We start from the raw sequence: 24,161 nt of genomic DNA, 5'->3' as shown, positions 1-24,161 counted from the left end.
TATGTATATCGGTTGCGCAGTCACTTTACTTCTATTGCCCTTTGCTGTTTACCAACATTCACTTTATTCTGTAATTAACATGAAATGCTTACACTCGATGATATACATATGTATGTATGTATGTATATGTTTCTTAACTTGATTTGTATGCATTTCATTATTGATAAACAGAAATGCATTATCAGCTTGCATAGTCGCGTTCATAATAAATGAACCGTAATTTCAAAATTGTCTGATTTTGGGTAAATAAAGATAAAATAAATAAGAATTTTAAAATAATTAAAAAATATAAAAATAAGTTTTCACATATTGTGTAAATAAAGATAAAATAAATAATAATTTAATTATATAAAAATTTTAAAATAATAAGAAAAATACCTTTATATATATGTATGTGACCTGGTCTACGGAAAGGAAAAGGGGGCTTAGGTGTCAAAAAATCAATTTTCACTTTTTAGTTGATTCGGATGGAAAATGAGATGCTTTTTCACGTGATAGAATCCAAAAAGTTCGCACGTTAGCTCCCTTTTCGTAGACCAGGTCACATATGTATGTATAATAAACGTCCTTTGCTTGCATTCAACATAACAATGTTCATACTCAAATGGAAGAAGTAATATTAGAATTATGAATTTTGATTATGCCTTTTTCGCATTTCGGTGATTTTTTGCGACATCTGTTGGTTAAAGTTATGATTGGTACTGTTAATGACAATTACTACAAATAACCAAGTAAAGAAAACTGATAATACCGTTATAATGTCCTTTGCTGCAACATACAAAATTTAAATCCTAAAAAAATAAGATTAAAGATTAAGTCCTGACTGAACATAATTAGTTAAAAAAAAAATTAGCAAAGACAAATTGCATTAAATATATCTGTTTTAAAACAACAAACTTTTTTATAAATTAAACACAATATGTTTAATGCTTACTTTATTATATTCTATGGGTTGGTTAATCTACATACATATCAGACATTATTTTTTAAACTATAAGATTTCTTAAGAAATAAGCATTTTCTTATAGATTTTGAATTGACTAATCTACATATTAGTGACAAATGCATATGCATTTATTCATCAAATTTGAGGCTACACCGTTTGTACATATTATATATGTTGGTCCAGCCCCACCTATCATTTGTATTGTGATTTGATATTGATTTTGGATAGAAGATTCCAAAAATTACAAAACACATTGAAACTGTAATATGCGAAAATCTTTCATCTACTAATCTGAAAAAATATAACATTAAACAAAGTAAATATGTATTATAAATGTATCTAAGCTTTTATGCTATAAATAAATATGTCAATAATATTATTTTATTTTGTGTTAGCACTCGTTTCATTACCGTTTTTGTATCCACCATTAACTGAGGTGAGTTGCATATTACATTCAAAGCTACCTCCGCAACCACTTTAACTGTACGAGCACTAGGAGTAAATACTCTCTCACTGCTTTATCTTTTTCCCCGGTATCGCCAGTAGTTAGACGGACGATTGGCACTAAGTGGTGAAGTTCTACAATTAGATTTAAAAGTCAATACAAGCAATTGATAATAAGTTAAAATAAATCAGTATGAAATTGTAAAATAATTGCAAAATCATTTGGTAATTGTTAAGTGATCTGTAGTGCGACATAAGCTCAAGAGTTTGAACTGGTTCCGACAGCCATTACGCTCGCACATTCAACTTGGCAAATAAGTATACATATATATATGTGTAGTTCGAAATAACACTAATAAGCTTATGTTTGTGTTAATGTTGAATTTGTGTTTGTACGAGGCACAACGAAGAGTGATCGTGTTAAATTAATGTCTAATAAAAATTAAAATAGAATTAAAGATGGCCGCCAAAATATCAGTCAAATTGCTAAGATCTTAAGAGAACCAAAAATAACTATGTTACACCTGTTAATAAAAAATCAAACAAAATAACTAACCACAGTATCTATACATGAAAATTGTCTTTCTACAAACATGATAAAGGCAACGAAAGAAGTACAAACTCCAACACAATCGATCGGCAAAAGCAACTAGCAAGTAATCAGCTGCTTAAGTACACGTGGTTACATATGTATTAGTGATTTGTAGACCACTATCATCACAAACCATCGTTTAACAAGACATTCAAGTTGATTTTATTGGAATAAATTGCCCATTGCCAACGACCGAGTTTCAAGCTCTTCTTAATTAAACAACCAAACAAATAAGGCAACGGAGAGTAAAATGAAAAGATATTGCACAACATTAAACATATTTTGAGGAAAACTCACCAATTCACCACAAGCCGCCAGCAATCAATTTGCGCTAATTAATCAACGAATGAAGCTTGAACTTTTCCATTTACCCCAAGTTCAACCTGCCTAAAATATATTCAACTGCGATTATGGCTGAGTCCGGCATAAACATGGATTTCGATCTTGAATATTTTCCGATCGACGATTTGGATTTACTTTCTACTGAAGTGCAAGTTGCTGGAAGATCGGATAATGTTGAATTCTATGAATTGAAGGCAGCTACCCGTTCTGTACGATTCGATGACATGTAAGAGTCTTTTTACATTTTTAATGCTTAAACATACATATGTATGTATATTTTAAAAGTGTAGCACAATTCAACATAAAAATTAAAAACTTCATATATGTACATATATAAAATATATTAAAAAGAAGCTTATCATTAGAAGTATCCAAATTATTTTTGGGGTATAATTTTGTAATTTTATCTTACCAAGAATCTAGAATTTTAGTATTAAAATGCGAATGCATTCGTTTAAATAAATACGGAATTGATATTTTTTTATTTTAGCATGTATGTATATGCCTTACACTTTTTATTATGAAATCTTCTTTAAGAATACCGTATCCTTACAATGGGGTAAATTTGTTCGACAACATCATTAATGCAGAATTATAGTATGAATAAATCTTTTTTATAAATGCGGTTTATTTCATTTTAATTTAAAATTGACCTACCCTAATTGAGTAAGAGATAAGAAGAATTTCCCTCTATTAGAAGAATAAACATGGAATCTCTTTGCTGAGATTTACGTTATTTCAAAAGTTTTTACATTTTGCACTTTATATTTGTCCACATACATAAATAGCTATACACAAGTTCGTGTGCTAACTCTATCGCATATCTAGATGTATTACTAATAAAAGCTTTTGAAATTATTTTTGAACATGCGCGTACCTCTTAAAAGTTTTCTTTTCGAATATAGGGTAAATATTTTTGAATATAACTATTTAAAATTTTCTGTGTTAATAACAAACAATACTTATTTTTATTACCAAAGCATTTTTTTTATTTTATAAAAAGATTATACTGCAAAAAAGCCCTTGGCAATTCTTTCAAAACTTATAGAAAGTCTTTTACACTTCAAAACTAAACATAATTTAAACAATTATAAGTTTAATACAAATACCCTGTTTTTCAGTCACAAAGCTGTTTTTAAATAGAATAAATGTACGAAAGCAGTTCGAATGATCGAACCGCTCATCGATAGGTGCCGAATTCAAGAGATTCTGTATGATACAAGATCAAGGTCCGTTTTTCTTTTGCTTATCTCCTCAGTATACGCCAAAGAAAAACCTTCATATTTTAGTAGTTGACGATATAAGCAAAATAAGAAAATATAAAATGTGGTTTAGTTTAATTAATAAAAATTGTGGAACTGTATTGCCACCGAATAATAGAAATATGAAGTGAAATGTAATTAAGAAACAAATTATAAATGAATCATTAGTGATTGTACAAAAAACAATGGACAGAGAAGAAATGAAGAAAAGTAAATAAAAAATATTGTGAATAAACGCAACGCTCTGATATTACGGTGTATAATGCTTTGAGAATATATCGACCTATACATATATTTTCATGATAACATATATATTCATATGTTTAACAAAGTTGTATAGATTTATCGTGAAGTATTTAATGTTACAGAACGAAGAAAAGTATTTGTTGCCAATCATTTAAGAAATGCGTATTAGCACGTGCGTTATGAACATTCTATGGACATACATATGTATGTAACATTTATAAAATGCTTTTCTTTCGGGAAAGAAAAATATTAAATCAAACATATGAAAATATCGGTATCATAAATGATTGCTCTTTCAAAAATAATCCAAAATCAATTATATAGAGTCACAACCGGTTCGGTCAGCATTCGTATCAATTGCTGAAGCAGACAAATCAGCCTCCCCAGAACACTAGCAAACATTATCCGACCCCAAATTACAGTTATCTTTTATCAGCTCCAATAGTCTAATCTGAACCCTCTCAGTTACCATAACGGAAGCATAATGTCACCTCAAAGTATTTTTAATCAATCTTCAGATAATTTAACAGAGTTTCAGGAATTTCTACAGCAAATACAAACTCTCCACTTGACTACCACAAAAGATAATTTAAATCAGTCAAACGCAAGCAAAAAAAATCAGAAAATGAGTAATCCTAATGCAGTCGACCCAATGCTTGGAATTGAGGTTGGCGTTGAACCTGCTGCCTTGATGGATTTTAACGAGACTAATAACGATATTGTGCAACCAGAGATAGGTTACACACAAATAGAGGACACTTTAAAAAAAGAAGAACAAAACGTCCTCTCTCATTTCCATTCAGCATTGTCTATTAGTTCTAACGATGATAACAAACAATCTGAAGGTAATGTACGAGTTACTGTTGGAATAGACAAAGACTTGGAAATGATTTTAGAAATGGATCCAAGCATAGTGGACTTAGGGGATATTGCAGTCACGGAGCCGGTTGAGTCAAAAGTTATTGGCTTACCGCCGTCAACAGGGGGGTGGGTAAAACAAGCATCACAATCAAAAAGATTCTAATTTAATGAAACAATTTAATTAAAATATTATTTTTATAATTCAAATTTGACAATAAGTACGACTAAGTGTTGGAAATTTATTTTTATATTTTAGCCCTACATTCAAAACTACTGTTCCAAAATCACGAACCCAACTTAAACAACAATTGCAACGTGAGCAGCAACAACAGGAGTTGGAGCGTCGTGAAGCAGAAAAAAGAGCCACGGCTGCAGCTGAAGTTGCTGCACTACAAACACAGGTGGAATCTTATATAACACAGCAGATACCAAATTTAAACAATAGCAATCAGTTGCATACCCAACATATGATGGGTAATAGTAATAGTGGGGGTTATAGACCAGCACCCAATAGTTTTGGAACAAATTTCAATGATGTTCAAGGGAACCAACAAAATTATTTTACTCATCCTCCATCAGCAAATTCGTCTGGGACAAGTTCTAGTCCGGTTATGTTGAAGGGGCCTCTTCAAAGTATCGGTGTTGATGTCCCAAAACAAGTTTTACAGGTTAGAGTCAAGATTTGCAATTTCACTAGTAAATTTCTTAAATTGATGTGTCCCACTGGTGTATTTTAAAATTTTAAATATGTATATATTAAATTTATTTACAGGTACGAACAGTTTTAGAAAATCCTACCCGTTACCATGTCATTCAAAAGCAGAAAAATCAAGTTCGACAATATTTAAGCGAATCTTTTAAAAATGAATGGGAAGTAAGTTTTGTGCAAAATACATAGTTTCAGATTTGTGTTTTTAATTTATTGTAATTTTTTTCAGAACAAAACTATACCCAACACTACAGCAATGCCAAATATAAATCGTGAATCCAATCAATCTCCTAATTTTCTTAATATTTCAAATTTTGGTGGATCCAATGGAGGAACAGACATAAGCACTAGACATTCTCCACAATTACTACTCACTTCGAACGCAGTAACCCCCCTTCTCGATGATCATATGCAATTATCACCCTCTTCTTATGGTGTAGATGGTGCAAGTAATAATATGACAACTGCTGGCAGTTGTCAATTTTTTCTTCCAAATGACCAAAGTTCGGTAAAAAGTTTTGGAGGTGATAGCGCGTACAAGAATTCAATTGGCGGTAACTCCTCAAGTTTAACGGGTGGCAAGAATTGTGTAATGGGTGTAACAAATGGTTTATCCCTTGGGGGACGTTCATCTGGACCAGTGAATTCACTAAGAAATGCAAATTGTTCAAATATATCCACGGCTAGCCCTGTCCAATCAGCACCAATGTCGCCTTTAAGTTCCGTAGCAACAAGTGCATCCGAAGTAAGTCTCCATAGAATAATCTACTGTTTCTATATTATATTAATGTAATGAGCCTTTTGCATCGCATATGTATGCCTATATATGTATGTATGTATAATTATATGGTAGAACTTGTCGAAATTCATTTCATCTTTCAATGATTACTACGGTGCTTCCTGGTAACACTCATTTGATATAATGTCATTTTAAAACCCGATTTACACGATTACTCCTATTAATATTTGTTGCTGTCGATGATTAGTTGGTTTTTGATTTGAGCAGATATCGAAACTGTATAGAATATACCATAAAAAATTAATCCATATTGCTCTTTGAAAGCATATTAACCAATTTTCACTAAATTGACGTATGCTACAGTTGTGGTTTATACTTCACTAAACAAAATCTACCTGACTGCATCTATTGAAAGATATAGCAGCAATAAAAAAAAAAATTGATCATACTTTCGCATATCTAAATAAGTAAAATGTGTGATTTGTATACTAGTTTTCTTAATCGGTGTTTCTAAATATTCAATACACAAGTAAAGTGGTTACTTAAATACGTAGTAACAATAATAAATTTCGATAGCTAGTGCGTGTTATAAGGCCCCTGCACCCCATGAATCAATGCGTGAGTTAATTTTTATAAAATAATTCAAGACATGAATGTCTCAACACCAATGAATATAAGTATTTTAAATCAGCAGTAATCTGTTCAATTAATCACTTTCAATAAAGAGTGATAAAGGAGACCATAATTGTGTATGTGCTAGAAAGGGATTACGTTTTGACTGATATCTATGTATTGCAATTATACTCGTTTTTTAAAATATTAATATATACATATATATACATATATATATATATACATATATATATATATATATAACTATGCATATTTACAAATACATATGTATATACTTACCTATATATGCATATCTAGGTCATGCAAGGGATATCATTGAATTTTTTAAATAAGTGTTTAGTATTGTAAACTTTTGTCGGTTGTCAAGGATTCAAAAATACAATTATTTATTCATTGAATTATTTGAGAGAAAGTTATTTTACCAATGTGATAAAAATTAAATTTAAACATATGCAATCGCTAATTCCTTAAATTGTAAAATTTATATGAATGTTCTCCGCCTAATAGTCAGCAAAATCCCGTAATTTAACGTTTCGGGATCGAAGTTACTACACACAGTTGTATAATAATACACCACATAAATGAAACGAAATGGAAACTGCGTTGAACGCTTCAAATTTATAATCACCTCGATCGTTTACTAGTAGTGGTAAAACGCATTTCGCTCAACAAAAACGAACTCGGTGACTTAGTAGAGATTCGAACTTCTACTTAACTGCTTTGCTCCAATTGGAGTGTAGATTATTATAGCATATATTAAAATTTTTGGAGCGGTCGGTGGGCCAGTAACTTGCTTTGTTTATTTAATTTATAATTTTCATACTGCATATGAATTAAATATTATATAAATGTAGAAAGCTACTACCATAAAATTGTAGAGAGGAACTGTGAGAATTCAACAAACAAATAAGTGTGAAACTACGTTGAGTACCATATAATGTAAGAGCCAGTTAAAACGCCGGATTTGGTGAAATAATAATACAATTCCTTTAAAATAATATGATATTGATGGTATTTCGATAATTATAAAAAATATTACGAACGTTTGTGGAGCTTTCAACTGACAAACTACATACATATGTATATACTTTTGCATATTAGAATATATAAAAATGAATGCTTTCCGACCTTCGGGAGTTCTAAGAGCTATACATAAATTTTGAAATTAACGAAGTGCCAAACGTAATTATGACTAATTCATTATATTCAAAAAATTTAAATAAATACAAAATAATAAACCCGTACTTAATTGTTTTACACAATCACACGCTTAGATCGGATCTCATTATACGGCAGTATTTAGCAATTTGAATCAAGTATTATTAGAATACACTGGAGGTGAACGCTTGTTTGAAAATTGAAACAAGTGTGAACAAATTTCGTTATAAATTCAATTCTGTGCTTACAACTCTCTCACATACATATGTATATTATATAATTATTGACACTAAATTAGACGATTCAATTTTATGCCAGTAACCAACAACAAGTGAATAAATTACTTAACGAATAGTGTTTAAAAATAAACACAAAGCATTTTCAAAATTCGAAAGTGTAAAAAATCTTCATAAGTACCTGATCATCTACATTTATTTAAACTTATTTACGAAGGAAAATAAAAGTCCGCCAAACTGTCGAAAAAACGCCACAGATCTACCCCAACCCCCAAAAAAAACCAAAGACGTACCAAAATGCCGGTATTTAATGTAATAACACGGCGGAAAACGAAGGTGAGTGTACCGAAAGAAACATTCGCATAAATATCTTATTACAAATATTTGAGCATATAGTTATTCAAAAGTGTATATAATAAGTATATATGTACATACATACATATGTACATTCATTTATTCGATGGTGAAGTCCATACGAACGTCCGAATGTTCAAACATGCCTGGGTTGTTGTTTATCATACTGATTGATTGCCCGCAACTGATTTCTAATGTAACTACCGAAGGGTCTATAGCGATTGCGCTTGCGACACTTATTCACAAAACTGGTTTCAACATGCTAGTATATTATAGATTTTTCGTTAAAATATTTATGTGCATATTTTTCTTAAAAACGATAATCATATTCAATTATATGTACTTAAATAATATTTACATTACTACTTATTACGAGATTAACTGTGTTAAAATTCAAAAAACTCCACGTTTGTATGCATTGTGTTATTGAATATCCACATACGTAAATACAATGTAACATATTTATACACAAGTTCATATGTACAAATGTGTTGAAGCGCGAAAGTTTGGAAATACTGGATCAATTTAATGTACATACTTATTCAAACTTAGAGGATTTTGTAATTTCTTTTAATTGAGCTCTCCCCACCCTTGCAAAAGTTATTCAATATGCATATACTTGTATGTGTGTACATATGTATACATATCAATGAATTACTCAAATAAATGATATTAAATTGAAATGCTGCACACACGCGTATACATTTTATTGTATTCAAAAACGTTATTGCTGTCATTCAACGTATCAAACAATAATTTTTATAACTTTATGAAATATTTTTGTCTAAAGACAAAATATCTATAATATTATAGTTATATGTACTACCATATATATGAATAAATGCTTTTAAGTATATGTATATATACATATATGTATGTTACAAATGTATATCGATACTATGATGTAGCGACTGCAGATGAAAAAAAAGTTACTAACTAAACCACCAACTACTTTATTTTTATCGGTCTGCTACTTCTGGGATAACCCTAATATATCATCATATTATTAAATTTTTACATTGCATTAGTGTTACGTTCAAATACAGAAATTGGTTATATGTATGTACATATGTATATATATTATTACAACTTTATTACTCTAATCTGCTGATTAATCATATCTGAGAAAATACACATGTAGTATGTATTTACACTTCTTAATATTTAAATCCTTGATATATATTTGTTGAAACTGGCAACATTTTGTACTTAGAATAGAATTTCACATAAATTTAATTTTTTTGCTAGTTAGATGCATATTAAATTCTCATCACATTTAATTTTTTCTCCAACCACTCTCATTCTAATTAACATGCATACATATATTTACAATAATAAATTAAGTTCTCACAAAACTTAAGCCAACTATTTTTTGAATTCAAGGCTTGAAGAATGCTTTTTGAAAATTTTATAAAAAATATCTTTAATGCCTTTCTTTAAGAGTAAACTGCAACTTTAGCGGGTTGATGTTATTTAATGTAATCACTACTTGGCATATTTATCTGTCGCTTTTGATAAGATTATAAAGCCAATGTTGAAAATGACAAAAGATAAAACTGAGCACATGGGAGGCTACCATAAAATTTTTTACATAAGAAGTATACATCTATGTAAGTACATATATGTAAACCAAATTAAAAATTAAAGTAATATATTATCTAAGCCAAATAACTGTGAACATAATGTGTCGAAATACGTTTATGTACAAGCGTAGGTGTATAAATTGCATATTTGTATATATGCTTTCCACGTGAACAGTTAAAAAGCTTCTTATAAGTTGATATATTTAATAACAAATTGACTGATAAATCACAAAAGAACCTTGCGATAATTGACTAACAATAAATTGTAACAAAAACTTCTTAAAAGGAAGTTTTTCTGATCGATGAGCATTTTAAGTCTTTTTACACATGGTTATTTATCAACTAAATAACAGAAGACCGATAACTGAATAAAATTCAATTATGATAAGCCTAAACATTGAGTGGTAAATTTGTGTGCGTCCGTACAAACATTTCTATTTGTCGCTAAGATTTTAGAGACCTACATATATAAGAGAGAACTATCTATGTACTCTAACTAAGTACTTAAGACTTTCATTGTTTACTATACGTTTTTGAAAAAGCTGATGAGAATGCCCTGTCATATTTGAAAGTAAGATTTCTAAAATTAATACGCCACAGTGCTTGCTTTTTAACTTTTAAATACTTTACCAAATTTTTAATTCGTAAGTATCGTAAGCCCCAGTTAATTTTTAAATATTCAACTGAAATGGGTATTATCATTATATGTATATTGACTGTTCAATACTGAAAAAAATGTATGTGTTTAAAACAAGTCGTTAAAGTCGAGTTAAAAAATTGTGTTTCATAAGTGTTGTTAAAAAAGCTGTGCAAATAATATTTTGTTATCGTTGTGCTCTGCTCTCTCGCTATTTATTCTTTACATAAAGTCTCTACAAATAACTTGAACATATAAATATAAACTTGTTCAGAATTTTGTCGAGAGGAACATACATATGTACGTATTTACGTGCAAATTAAAGGAAATTAGTGTCTTATATAAAGACCGATTTCACTAATTTCATTGAAGAGCACACACGTTTGCAATGTATGATATGTTTTGTTTTATGTTAGCAACGATTATCCGATCAATCTTATCTCTAACTTTGTTAAATGAGTACAAGTTGCGAATTTCTTATCAATACTACTAAGACTATTGGTATTAGTGAATAGTAAGAACTTTGCTTACGCATAAACGTGCGCATGCTCCAATAACTGACGTTGCTATACAAAATATATTTGTATGTGTGCCATACAGTTATTAGATGTCTCCAGAGATACTTATGGATTTTATCATCGTTATCGTTTCTACATACAAAAGCTTTCGGAGGTTCTCATTCTATTCGCCTATTAGTAAAAGTTTCAAATTAGATTTAAGGATAAAGACCAAAAATCTTTTGACATTCCACAAAGAGTAAAAGAGTATGTTTTATAATTTCTGGCCTTCTTTTATACCTAAGTGTTATCAAATAAGATAAGACTATACATACATCAAAACAAACTCAGCTAAGAGGAATGTAGATCGACCAGGCAAATGTATTATTTATTTTTGATTGACATACCTACGTTCTTATTTTACATACATTTGTATATGCACAATAAATCGAGCATACATACTTATATGTGCAAATTAAAAGAATGATAATAAAACCCTAGTTTGTATGTAATAATAAAAATAAAATCATTAAATAAAAGTCAAATACCATATACATAGATCATGAAATGAAAACTTCGAAAGTGAATCGTTAAAAATGTCTTAAGAAAATTATATATAAAATAATACTCGGAAATTAATATTCAGAATGTGTAGTCAAGGCGAAAACCAGTAAAGTTCATTGTATCCTTTGATTCCAAAAACTGAACGGGGTTTAATTGATCGAGTTGTAAAAAGTTGTTTTATAATTATATATATGTTTATCAACCTGTTGTGATACTCAAAACAACTCTGGCTAATAAATGTACTTAAATAATATGTAGTATTGGCACTGTGTAAACTTATGTATGTATGTATCTATATACTGGTGAAATACAAATAAAGCATATAGTATATATTATTTGAATCAAATAATATTAACTTGCAGCTCAACTTAGGCATTTGTATATATGTATATAGAGATTTATGTGCAGTCGTTGTCCCTCATGTACTTAAAGCTGAATTATTAAAATTATTAATAGATTATCCACGTTTTCCATTATACAGCCATTTGTATCGATTAATTAAGAGTTTTTACAATTGGACTGTCATAATCCTTTTCTCAACTTAATTGTTTAAAAAATGTCCTCATTAAATTGAACCTTTCGTTTTTTTTTTATATTTACAAGAGCATTAAAAAATAACATATATTTAAATCATTTCAATTTTGAAACATGAATTGAATAGAATAAATATAACGATAAATATATAGAATATGATAATTATATAACAAGTAAAATTCCAAAAGAAACAAGAGGCATTTTTTTCCTCAACTATAAATATAATATATGTATATTATTATATCTATACAAATAAAACTGACTTAAGTGTAAAATTCAGAATTTATTTTTAAAATTAAGTTTATAAAATATTCATGTACCTATTGTTAGTAGTGTGAACGCTGAAAGTCGAGCCGATCTTGAAGCGCTGAATTTTCTTAGGCCACTGTTAATACATCTTCAATATAAGTTAGGACTAGAAAGCAATTCAGTTCAGCTCTAAGCTCCGCTGGGCTTTCAATCTGTCGAAATCGTAATATCCAGCTGGAAACTAGTTGGTTTTCAGCGTTCATTAAACGGCTAACGGTTCTTAAACAATTAATTTCAAACTTTAATTTTATATTCTTCTTTCACAACATTTCGAATAACACATATACATATGCAATGGTACATACATGTGTATGCGTGTAAACCTTAAACAATAACAAATGCAATAAAAACTTGATTTAATTATATATATACCTATAATTTTTTATAATGCTTTATTAACAATTTATATGTTTCCAGCTCCTCTTGTTTGACAGTGATGTAAGTGCTAAAATTAAAAAATTAACTTTATTATTTGTGTGTATATTTATCATTTTCGTGCTATTCTTATTATTTGTATATTTTTATTTACATACATCAGTTGAATGTAGTTAAGCGCTTTTTATTATTTAATTTTTATTACAATTAATATTTTCATAAATCCATATTTCTAAAGAAAAATTAATGCTAAACCCACATAATTATTTATTTCTCAATTCAAATCCAAATACGATTACAAAAGTGACCTGAGTTGAAATAGTTATATCCATCTCTTCGAAATGACCAGCTGCAAAACTGGTTGGTTTTCTAACGGTTCCTAAACAATTAATTTCGAACTTTTATTTTATTTTCTTGCTCGATAACTCGCCTGATTAGTTGCAGTTGTCCCAAACAACAGTTTACTCAACTAATGCAACATTAATTACATATCGACTAACAAGATAATGCAGTCTCTGCAAACTATTTAGTCCTCATGAAACCGATCGTTCATATATAGTAAAAGATTTTGTGTTAACCTCTCTAATAACTTTAATGCATACTTAATTTTCATTATTCCTCTCGCATTAAAATGTATCTAAGTATAACAATTACAATTATCAGTATGTCGTGTCAGCTACTACCTAATCATCTACTTATTAATGCAAGACTAATGATTTATTAGGCTTTGTGTCACAAACTTTCATAATAATGTTCTTTGTCCCACATTCTCTAACGTACAATATTTGTTTAATTTGTGTATATTTTAATATATATGTATGTATACTTTTTTAATATATTTATTAAAATGTTATAAAAATGTTTATATCATTTGAAAAAAATATCTAAGCTTAGTAATGATTTTAGTATTTAAAAATATAAATAATTTGTTATGACAATAATTTAATACATATGTACATACATATATAAGGGCTAAAATTTGTCCAAAAAAACTTCCTTTACTGAATACATATATATGTATGTATGTCCATGTGTTAAATCTCATAACTATTTTGCGATTTTCATGAACAACATTTTTTAAAAGTGTATAAATATATTCGTGTATAAACGCGACAATCGTATATGTATGTGTATATAAATATTTATTTATGTACACATACATATTAATTTACAACAAATGCATGCAAGTAATATGTTACAGCCGCCCTGTATAGAAAATGGTAACACTGTAAATAATTTAGGAACGCTGACTTACGGCAAATTTTATTGATATTGTACTGATGAATGCTCACAAGTCGTTGCTTATACACTGTGCGCTGTAGTTGTAAATACTGTTGCGTCCGATACGCTCCGACTGACAACTTAACTTTTTTCTCAATGAAAACAAACAATCATCGAATGTTGGTGGGTTGTGGTGGGTAGCAAGTAAGCAAAGTGGAGAAAAATTGAGGGAAGGCAGAGGGGTCAGGAAAATAGGCAGCTGACATTGGCAATGTGCGCATACACGTATGATACACGTTCTGCCCGCTATTCGTTGTCCGTTTGCAAAGCGAACTCGTATTTTATGTCAAGGTTTACTTTAGTGTGCTGATTGATTTTTAATTTTTTACAGTAAATTAAAATTTAACTTTTTCACAAAATCGTTCAATTCTCATAATCTGTTAGGCAAAGTAGAGGAAATTTTTAACAACTTATTGACATTTTTAATTAACATATTTCCTAATCAAATCCATATCAAATGGTGAATTTCTTTAGCAAATAAAGTTATTTTGTATAAATATATGTACATACATATGTATGGATATATGTCGGCATATAGACCAAAAGAGCCTATTATTATTTAAATTTTCTTAAATAAAAGTCATAGAATTAATTTTTGTATCCAAATCCAGGATTTTCGAGTAATAGTCCAAATACACTAAATACTCAAGCCACAATTTACAACTGTATGCTATGCTTCGGATTTTAGAAATGTGCTAATACACTAATATTTGGAGGTGTATAATCCGACAGAAGTTATTGCTTTCTATATTTAGAACTATAAAAAAATATATTATATAAACAATTAAATACCGATCACCGGTTTTTAAGCCTGTATAAAGATAACGGCGTAAACATTTTTCTTACGTTATAACAACTAATATACATATAACCAATTTTTAAACTAGAACTAGAATGTATATTTAATTTCATATTGTACATATTTTTCGTGTTAATTTTTTCACTTATTGATTTAATAGTTCATTGTAAGTATACGTTGAATTTTTTAATGTAACGTCTAATCTCTATACTTACAACTTAAAAATTACTATTGTTTTAGAAAATAATGTGTTGTATTTTCGGTTTTAGTTTATATCATAAAATCCATGATTAATTTCTTTTTATGGTTTGCATCAGTCATGATCTTTATAAAATATACCATACTTTTTCCATGTAAAGTAATTTTATCTAAGTGTTTAGTCATAGGAATGAATTTAGTGACTTAAAATCAACTCTCAATGTTTTTGGGTATTTAAAATCTGAGTATTCGTTGAGAAACATATACATACTTCACATAATTGTTGTTTTTAATTCGCTTAGTGAAAATACAAATTTTAGAAATATCAATATCTTAAAACTAATAAATATTATACATATATGTATGTATATTTTAAATTTAAATTCAAATACGCATGTATTATATTTATCTTAACAAAAAGTTATATAAATGGCTTTCTCTATAAAATTCGAACAATAGGAAGAAGAATCTTAGCTCAGCCTTGACAATGATTTTGTAATTAACTCCATTATTGTCTGTGAAAAAATATTGTATCCTTCACTCATAAACATTCGATAAATGATGAGTATGAATATTAACTCTTGCATGTTTATACTGTAAATATATTAATGAACACATCTAATACTAGTGTGATAGTTAAGTAGCGTACATTATTGTGTACACAATTTATTAGTCTCTAGTTGTTCAATGCTGAGTGTGCTGTACGATATAATGAAACGCACGACTGAATAAGGCTTTAAATTGCTTTGAGCTCTCTGATGGTGTTAATAAAAAATTGATATTAGAAATAAGAGTCAAGGTATGCTGCAGTTTTTTCACATAGATTTATTCCATTACGTCGGAAATTTCAGAGAGAATATTTAGTAATAAAAAGCTCTAAAACGACCCTAACAATTCTTAATCAAAATCCGAGCTAATAAGCTTTTGAATTGTATGTACATATCTATAATATTAGAAGTTCTATTATTCATATATTTTATTATATATTCTTTAAAGAAAATGTTTAAATATTTTGTGAAATTATGTAAAGTTAAAAATATAACAATGGATCGCAAAGGGCTGATAAAAAACAATAAGAAGACCGACTCGCATTTTTACAAAACAAAAACAAAAAATATGTATGTAATTCCTTATACAAATTTTTAAGTGTATACTTACATACGTAATAAATTGTTTGCATGTAATTTTGAACTCTCCGTGATTCGTTTGGTAAGGTAGTAGTTATATTACATTCCAATAATAATATTTAGTATTTAGCACGTAGACTTATTATTAGGATGACATATTATATTTATCAGACTGACTTTCTATAATTTGGTAGCGATTTTCATTAAAAACAATATAAAATTATGATCTTAAATAATACTACTACACACAAATGTGCACACATTAGTATAAATTATATTGACGTCATCTATGTATATTGCATATTTCATAAAAAGATAGGATGCATATATATGTACATGTAAGGGGCTCCATACATACATATCTAGCTCATATGCGTTTATACATTTGTATGGTATTGCTTTTATGTCAAATGGTTTTAAATGTGATTTTCACTAGGCGGACGATTGCCTGTTTGATGCAGATCTAAAATTCGATAACTTCTCATCAGATTTGGCTATAAAACAAGAACCACAATCCCTTACTGATGCAGAAATGCATGCATTAGTTAAGGACCGACAGAAAAAGGATAACCATAATATGAGTAAGTAAAAATAATCAAGTATTTGGTACTATCGCTGAAGTAAATTAATAATGAATGCATATGTGTATAGATAAGTGCAATTATTGGCAATTATATTTGAATGTAAAACGAAGAAGAAGAAGAGAAATGTAAATTGTAAAGACTTTATTCAAAAGATTTTGTATCTAGCTCTCATATATTTAATTTCAAATCAATAAAATACCAGTTTAACACTTACTGCAGAAAATATAAAAATGATCTCTTTTACCTTTACTTTGGGTATTCACCTTAATATTCATAATTTTTACAAATGAAATCGCAAAAAAAAAAAAACAAAATAATTTCTCAACATTAAATATTGAACTCGATTTAATGATACTACTTTAACCACAGTCAATAGTTAACCCTGTATTTATTTCAGCAGGAAGATAACAAATAATTTTTATAAAGTTGTACTTAAACATTTAACTTTATTTATAGTTGAGCGAAGAAGACGTTTTAACATAAACGACCGCATTAAAGAACTGGGTACATTACTACCAAAAACTAACGACCCATACTACGAAGTTGTACGTGACATACGTCCAAACAAGGGCACAATACTTAAATCATCTGTCGATTACATCAAATGCCTTAAACATGAAGTTTCGCGGCTAAAACAAAATGAGCTACGCCAACGTCAAATGGAAATGCAAAATCGAAAGCTTTTGAATAGAATAAAGGTATCTCAATAAAATATTTTATATATGCCATGCCATTAACAGTTTTAATTTCATTTAAAAGGAATTGGAAATGCAAGCTAAGTCGCATGGAATACCATTAAGTGACTTTAATTTAACATCAGTGTCAGCACCAGCACCAACATCTTTCCTCAAAGGAACCAGTCCTGCTTCACCATTGTCACATAATAATCATTCAACATCCTTAATTCCGGATATGGTAGAAAAGGTAAGTAATGTGTAAAATTTTATCGTTTTTTGCTGGTTTGATAGGAATATTTTATACTCATAATAATCCTTATTTTAGTTATCTGTTATAACAAGTGAAACCAGCCTCAGTATTACTCCAATAGATGACCTTATGGAAGATAGCAAGCATCCTGTGCAATGTGGTGATCCTTTGCTGTCATCAAACATTAATCACTTTTTCTCAGCAGCACATTCGCCAACAGCAGCGCATCTGCAATGTTGCAGTAGTTTCGATGGCAATGATTGTATTGGCGACAATGCCCACGACTGTCATAATCCCAACTGCCAAAATAACGCAAACTCACTAGATGACCTCTATCAAAACACCGTTACTTCGTCCGCGTCAACAGGGACACATATAAATGGTAACTGTTGCAGTAGCAAAAGGAAAAATATGGGTAATTCAGTATGCTGCTTAACGACAAGTTGTCATCAACCCAATCATAACCATCATCATCAACAACAACACCACCATCAACAACAACAACACTCGCAGCAGGAAATGAAACATTGCTGTGATAACAATCACTACTTAAATCACTCGCAACATCAAATGATATCCATGGGCAATAAAAACGATATCAGTTGCCTCTCCAAGTCACCATCAACTTTGCAACACGGTAGAGATCCCCTGTTATCTTCCTCGCACCACCAACACGTGGATCAAAACCTTAACGGCTTGGAGTCATCATCTCTTCAGCATCATAACCATCATCTGCATGACGACGAACATCATGTTGGTGCATCACACACTTCTGATGATTTATCTAGTGCAATGATGAGTGATTCTCTTTCACTAGTCTCATCAGCTACAAATGATCCTATGCTATTATCGCCTGATTCCTTGGACATAGACTTGGCATGATAAAATGGCTAACACACAAATTTTATTTATATTACCTACGAATGTATTCTATAATAGAACAAAAATGAAGGCACTACAGCTTGTGCATCAGAAAAGTATAAAATACGTCTCTTACACAATGTTTGTATGCATATAATATGTAAGTAACACATATGTGTGCAAATCTATATACGTACATATGTACGTACCGACACAAGTCATTGCAAGTATGTATATACATTGTTCATTTATTTTGTTTTTCGTTTCTTATCATAGGAGCATATATTGCATTGTTGATTGTTACAAAAATACATATTAAGGCAACAAAGTTTTAGATTGAAAATTTACTTAAAAGCATACGTTAATACAAAATACATAAATGTTTTTGTGTATTAGATTAATTATGTAAAATATTGTATTATTATAAAATAGTGTATTTCCTTATAGGCAAAAAGAGTTTTAGACTTTTAAGCGTACATTGAATTCAGATGTTATAATAAGGGGCAATGTTATCACTGAAACTTTTTGAAAAGATCGGCATGTTTATTTTAGTCATAACTTTATCAAATTGAATCACATTAAAGGAAAAGGCCAATTAATTAATTTTACTCCATTCATTTGAATATGAAAAATGTTGTAATTATTGTTGTTTTTTAGAATTAATTAATGAACATACCTATATTTAAATTAGACAGAAATATTGAGAATAATCTCGAGATAATTTCCCTTTTAGTCCATATTTAGTAATTTATAAAAATTATCTTAACATAGAAGTTTCGCAAGATGTAGATTTCAATGAAGTATTAAAAGTAATTTTCTTCTTTTAGCAAATAACAATGCACAAAAACATACTGAATTGATGAACAGTGCGAAGCACTATATAAATGCCAAGATACACACATCTGTGTTAAGAAAACACCTCAAGGTACATATGTACATACATATGTATGTATGTCACGATATTTTGAATACCAATGTTAAATTGGTTGACCCACCCTTTGACCTACATATGTAGGTATATGTAAATATACATACATATACTATATGTAAACGTAAGTGTATTTATTTGCATGTGCTATTTAATAATAGAAATAGCCAGTACAAAATTTTTAACAAATTTTAATTATGTGAAAATGTTTAAAACTGAATGCCATAATTGTACATATCATAAGTTGCATTGACATTGGAAATAGTTTGAGACAGAGAGAGCAGCTGGACTTAGTTAAAACATCAAAATAGTTTAATTCTATAACTTTTACTTTGTTTATTATATTTGAGAACTCTGATACTTCATTAAGGAATAGGCTGAGAAATCATGAGAGCTTCCATTGTTGAAATGAAAAAAATATATGTATGTACATATGTCAATTTTTGTGTATCGGGAAATTTTCAATAGAATTTCGGTAAAAAACAGCATCTTCTCTGTGAGTCCAACTTTAAAGTGTATACTTTTAAAAGAACATCTAAAGTCTATCTATGTACTTACATATACTATACAAACATATATGCACGTCGTTTTATGTACATATGCAGAAATATACATATTGGAATGTACATATGTATGTATGTATGTACGAATAAGTACAATATTTCTATGTGGGCATATATCAATATGTACATACATATGTACCTGTTAACTAATGTATGTATAAATGTATATTTGTATGTATATGCGTACTTATGTACATAGGTTGTTTAAAATAATGTAATTTGTCTTTATTATTAATATTGCATTGCAATTTTATTGTATTATTTATTAATATTCTCCATAGGCTATCCAAATGTGAGCATTTTAGTAACTATTATAAATTCACTCGCTAAATGAGAAGAGCTGTGAAATTTTAAGATAAATTATTATATTAAATATGTTCATATGTATGTATGCAAAATACATTTATTGCTATAAACAAAATGGCCAATTAGGGTGCTTTAATCAAATTCTCGATATACATACATATTATGCAATCAATCAACAGTGCTTATTTCGACCCTTAAAAAGCATAATCTGGAGAGAATTTTTACTTGTCAATAAATGAAATATATTGTGCCGTTAAGGAAATATGTAACTATGGTTGTTGTCACTGTTGTTGTAACAGCTGTTGTTATTATTTGTGTTAGTGGTTTCGTGAACTTAGATAACAATAGCAATCATTGGCAGGACAGAACCTTAGCCTCCTCCTGGTGAAAGTTGGTATTATTGAGATCCTCAGAGGTGAGAAAAATGATAATAAAAGACAATAATCTAGATTTTGGTTTAAGGTAATGACATAATGCTCAAGATATTTAACTCGTAAGCTATTCTACATATGGTAATACATACCGTGTTTTAGCATAGCTATTGTAGGTCAAAATACTTCATTATTTCTGTTCGAAGCTAATGTTAAATATGAAGTCATTAATTAAAGAAGAATTACCTTCAAATCAATACTTGACCATACGAATATATTCTATGAAAAGATAATTCATTCAACATAACTAACTCAGTTTTACCATAATAATAAAAAGTTCAGACAAAAATATCTATACGTAAATGGGCATTGCACCGCATGTACTAATAAATGATGTTTAAAGTGTTCTAAATCCCCAAAAATTGCAGTTATGGTAATTTTTAATAAGACTATGAAAATTATAGTTTTACAAAAAAGTATAAACCAAATTTCTATAAATTGTACAAAAGCTTTTGATACAAAATTGAAATTTTTGATTATTGTAAATATAATACAAAAGAAGTTAGTAACAAAAAAATAGGAAAAACTACGATAATTGATATACAAATATTTTTTGATGTTCAATAGAATTGAATTGTGTATTATCATGATTCCCGACCATATTTACTTTTCAATACAACTTATTTAAAGCGAATGTATTTTTTATTATAGAATGTTTACAATCTAATACATTTGGTTTTAATATTTATAAAATTATTAAGAATGCATCCCAAACAAGTTGTTTTCGCTTTATACCCTTATAAGTTGAAATCACGTAATATTTAATAAATAAAAAACATCTTAGGACACTTGTTTATCATTTTTTAGCTAATTCCGCAGATAACCAGTCAAGACCTTCATAGAGCCCATTGCCCTGAGTAGCACACGCTGCTTGAATATACCACTATAAAAAAATATTCGTTTATTATATTAAAGCGTTGTAAATGAAATGGAGCTTACATGACGATTTCGAAGTTGATTAAGTCTCAATTTGTCGGTCAATTCAGCAGCACTCATAGCATTTGGTAAATCCTGTTTATTAGCGAATACAAGCAGTACAGCATCACGAAGTTCATCTTCTTGCAACTGTAAAAATAAATGTAGACGTTTATCTTAATGTACATATGTATATATAAAAACACGTACCATATTCTGTAGTTCTTTTTCAGCTTCATTTATTCGGTCGCGATCATTTGAGTCCACCACAAATATTAGACCTTGCGTGTTTTGGAAGTAATGGCGCCATAGTGGTCTGATTTTGTCTTGACCACCGACGTCCCACACCGTGAAACATATATTTTTATATTCGACGGTCTCCACATTGAAACCAATAGTTGGAATGGTCGTGACAATCTCCCCGAGTTTTAATTTATAAAGAATGGTGGTTTTACCAGCAGCATCTAAACCAACTGTACATACACAGAAAATATATATACAATTTGTGAATATATATGCTTAAGATATTAATAATATCAAGTTTAGTAAATAATGACGTCGAAAGGGCGAATCTCTCGAAGATTTCATGTAAAGTTTGCATATTTTTGTATGCATGTGTAAATACAACAAAATCATAACTTACCCATCAATATACGCATTTGCTTCTTTCCGAAAAGACGTGTCAGCAAACTAGAAATTGTTAAACCCATTGTGTCAGAACTGTTGTAGATTGGCAAAATTTTTCTAAGTTGGGATTTTACTTTCAACACGGTAATTGTATTATTATAATACTTTCAGGTTTCAGTCAATTAATTTTATTAGGATTTAAATGATATATTCTCAATTCTTAATTTATCGACGTGTAGTAATAGTAATATTCTCCCATAAGAATTCCAATATGGCAGCTAGAGAATGACAAGTGCTTTAGTGACATTGCCAACATCAATTTTATCCGTTTGTACACTATGGATTCTATATTCACTTTTTGTAACTTCACGCTGTGGAAAGAAATTACCTTTTTATTAAAAATTGTCAAATTTGATTGTAGCCATTATTTCAAATATTTCAATTAGAACGTAGAATATAAAAAGGTGCAGATTCGATAACGAACATTCTAAAATTTTCAACCAGCGAATTCACCACAAGACGAAGGAATTCACTCCGTGAATACTAACATTGTATTTACTTTTAACAGAAGGGAATCTGTAGAATTACCAGAGAATGTTAATATATAGAGAAGACCTGTACTAAAATGTAAATTATTACAGGCGAACATCGAAAAAGCTCAAGTTTGAAAATGAAATTACACCACGGCACGAACGTACATAGAAGCATAATTAGAGTAATAAAAACAAAATTAATTGTATTATTTCAAAAAAAAAAAATTATATACTCACATATGTATGTATGTATGTATGGTAAATTTAAAAATCAGCAATTCTCTTATCTAAAAACAATGGGGGGAATCGTGCACTCTTCCGCCGAAGTTTAAAATATTTCTCAGTCCTGACATCTTGGTTAATTTTAATACATACTCACAGTATGTGGAAATATACTAAAAACATACAATTTTACAGTTTATACTATTTTTTAGTGATTATGTTTCATTTTGCCATTATCTATTATCTATTTCGCACAAAGAGAACTAAAAAAAGTTAGCTTCATCCGCACCGAAGCAATAATACCCTTCCCCAGATGACTGAGAATCTGGCTGCCAGCTGATTTGAAAGCCATGATGGGACCTCACAGGAAATTGGCTGTCAGCTAGCTCTATATATGTAAAGCTGATAGTGTAGTTGGCCAGTGCTTAGGTGACTCTCGCGCCGCGATGTGATGTGATTTGAAGGTCAAGCGATAAATTCGCGGAAACTGGCTGCTAGTTGGCTTTATAAGTAAAGCATGTGATGTAATTTGAAAGTCATGCGGTAAATTCGCGGGACCTGGCTGCCAGTTGGCTCTATATAAGTGAAGCAGGCACCATGTCTGGTCAGTGCTTAGGTTGACTCTCGCGCCGTGATGATATGTGATTTGAAAGTCACGCGGTAAATTCGCGGGAAGCTAGCTGCCAGTTGGCTATATAAGTAAAGCAGACATCGTGTCTGGGCAGTGCTTAGGTGACTCTCGCGCCGTGCTGATATGTGATTCGAAAGTCACGCGGTAAATTCGCGGGAGCTGGTTGCTAGTTGGCTATATAAGTAAAGCAGGCAGCGTGTCTTGGCA

The 24,161-nt window shown here is 29.7% G+C and overlaps 2 protein-coding genes and 2 long non-coding RNA genes across 7 annotated transcripts; 1 reads left to right on the top strand and 3 right to left on the bottom strand.

Moving 5' to 3' along the window:
- Nucleotides 1-952: 952 nt before the first annotated feature.
- On the bottom strand, nt 953-2,030 carry LOC126763538 (uncharacterized). Its single transcript, XR_007667629.1, has 3 exons — nt 1,947-2,030; nt 1,357-1,525; nt 953-1,237 (listed from the first exon to the last, which is right to left on the bottom strand). It is a non-coding gene; the product is annotated as an uncharacterized LOC126763538 (long non-coding RNA).
- LOC126763536 (microphthalmia-associated transcription factor) lies at nt 1,494-20,864 on the top strand. 4 transcript variants are annotated; one of them, XM_050481117.1, is made up of 9 exons: nt 1,494-2,550; nt 4,950-5,361; nt 5,466-5,567; nt 5,632-6,147; nt 13,064-13,084; nt 16,863-17,007; nt 17,467-17,708; nt 17,770-17,934; nt 18,013-20,864. In XM_050481117.1, exons 1-9 carry the CDS (start codon nt 2,393-2,395, stop codon nt 18,817-18,819), a joined length of 2,568 nt encoding a protein of 855 aa, XP_050337074.1. In that variant the 5' UTR covers nt 1,494-2,392; the 3' UTR covers nt 18,820-20,864. The 4 variants fall into 4 exon arrangements, with proteins under 4 accessions (XP_050337074.1, XP_050337075.1, XP_050337072.1 ...); XM_050481115.1 differs by lacking the exon at nt 1,494-2,550 and adding an exon at nt 4,101-4,819; XM_050481118.1 differs by lacking the exon at nt 13,064-13,084.
- LOC126763539 (uncharacterized) lies at nt 12,544-14,382 on the bottom strand. The gene is made up of 3 exons (XR_007667630.1): nt 14,277-14,382; nt 13,019-13,091; nt 12,544-12,865 (listed from the first exon to the last, which is right to left on the bottom strand). It is a non-coding gene; the product is annotated as an uncharacterized LOC126763539 (long non-coding RNA).
- Nucleotides 20,865-21,646: 782 nt separating the features above from the next.
- Nucleotides 21,647-22,865, bottom strand: LOC126763537 (ADP-ribosylation factor 2). The gene is made up of 4 exons (XM_050481120.1): nt 22,585-22,865; nt 22,152-22,414; nt 21,966-22,091; nt 21,647-21,909 (listed from the first exon to the last, which is right to left on the bottom strand). Exons 1-4 carry the CDS (start codon nt 22,649-22,651, stop codon nt 21,823-21,825), a joined length of 543 nt encoding a protein of 180 aa, XP_050337077.1. The 5' UTR covers nt 22,652-22,865; the 3' UTR covers nt 21,647-21,822.
- Between the last annotated feature and the right edge of the window lie 1,296 nt (nt 22,866-24,161).

Source organism: Bactrocera neohumeralis, chromosome 6, assembly GCF_024586455.1.
Source record: "Bactrocera neohumeralis isolate Rockhampton chromosome 6, APGP_CSIRO_Bneo_wtdbg2-racon-allhic-juicebox.fasta_v2, whole genome shotgun sequence".
Lineage (NCBI taxonomy): Eukaryota > Metazoa > Arthropoda > Insecta > Diptera > Tephritidae > Bactrocera > Bactrocera neohumeralis.
Note: the sequence above shows the minus strand (reverse complement) of the source record. Positions and strands in the feature narration are given on the sequence as shown.

What these genes read in the sequence shown, in the direction of transcription:
- LOC126763536 (XM_050481115.1), top strand. Translation starts at nt 4,317, where the DNA reads ATGTCACCTCAAAGTATTTTTAATCAATCTTCAGATAATTTAACAGAG. An exon ending in TCCTCTTGTTTGACAGTGAT is followed by an intron (nt 13,085 to 16,862) that starts GTAAGTGCTAAA and finishes GATTTTCACTAG; the next exon opens with GCGGACGATTGCCTGTTTGA. An exon ending in AAAGGATAACCATAATATGA is followed by an intron (nt 17,008 to 17,466) that starts GTAAGTAAAAAT and finishes CTTTATTTATAG; the next exon opens with TTGAGCGAAGAAGACGTTTT.
- LOC126763537 (XM_050481120.1), bottom strand. Translation starts at nt 22,651, where the DNA reads ATGGGTTTAACAATTTCTAGTTTGCTGACACGTCTTTTCGGAAAGAAG. An exon ending in GCAAATGCGTATATTGATGG is followed by an intron (nt 22,415 to 22,584) that starts GTAAGTTATGAT and finishes GTGTATGTACAG; the next exon opens with TTGGTTTAGATGCTGCTGGT. An exon ending in ATCAACTTCGAAATCGTCAT is followed by an intron (nt 21,910 to 21,965) that starts GTAAGCTCCATT and finishes ATTTTTTTATAG; the next exon opens with TGGTATATTCAAGCAGCGTG.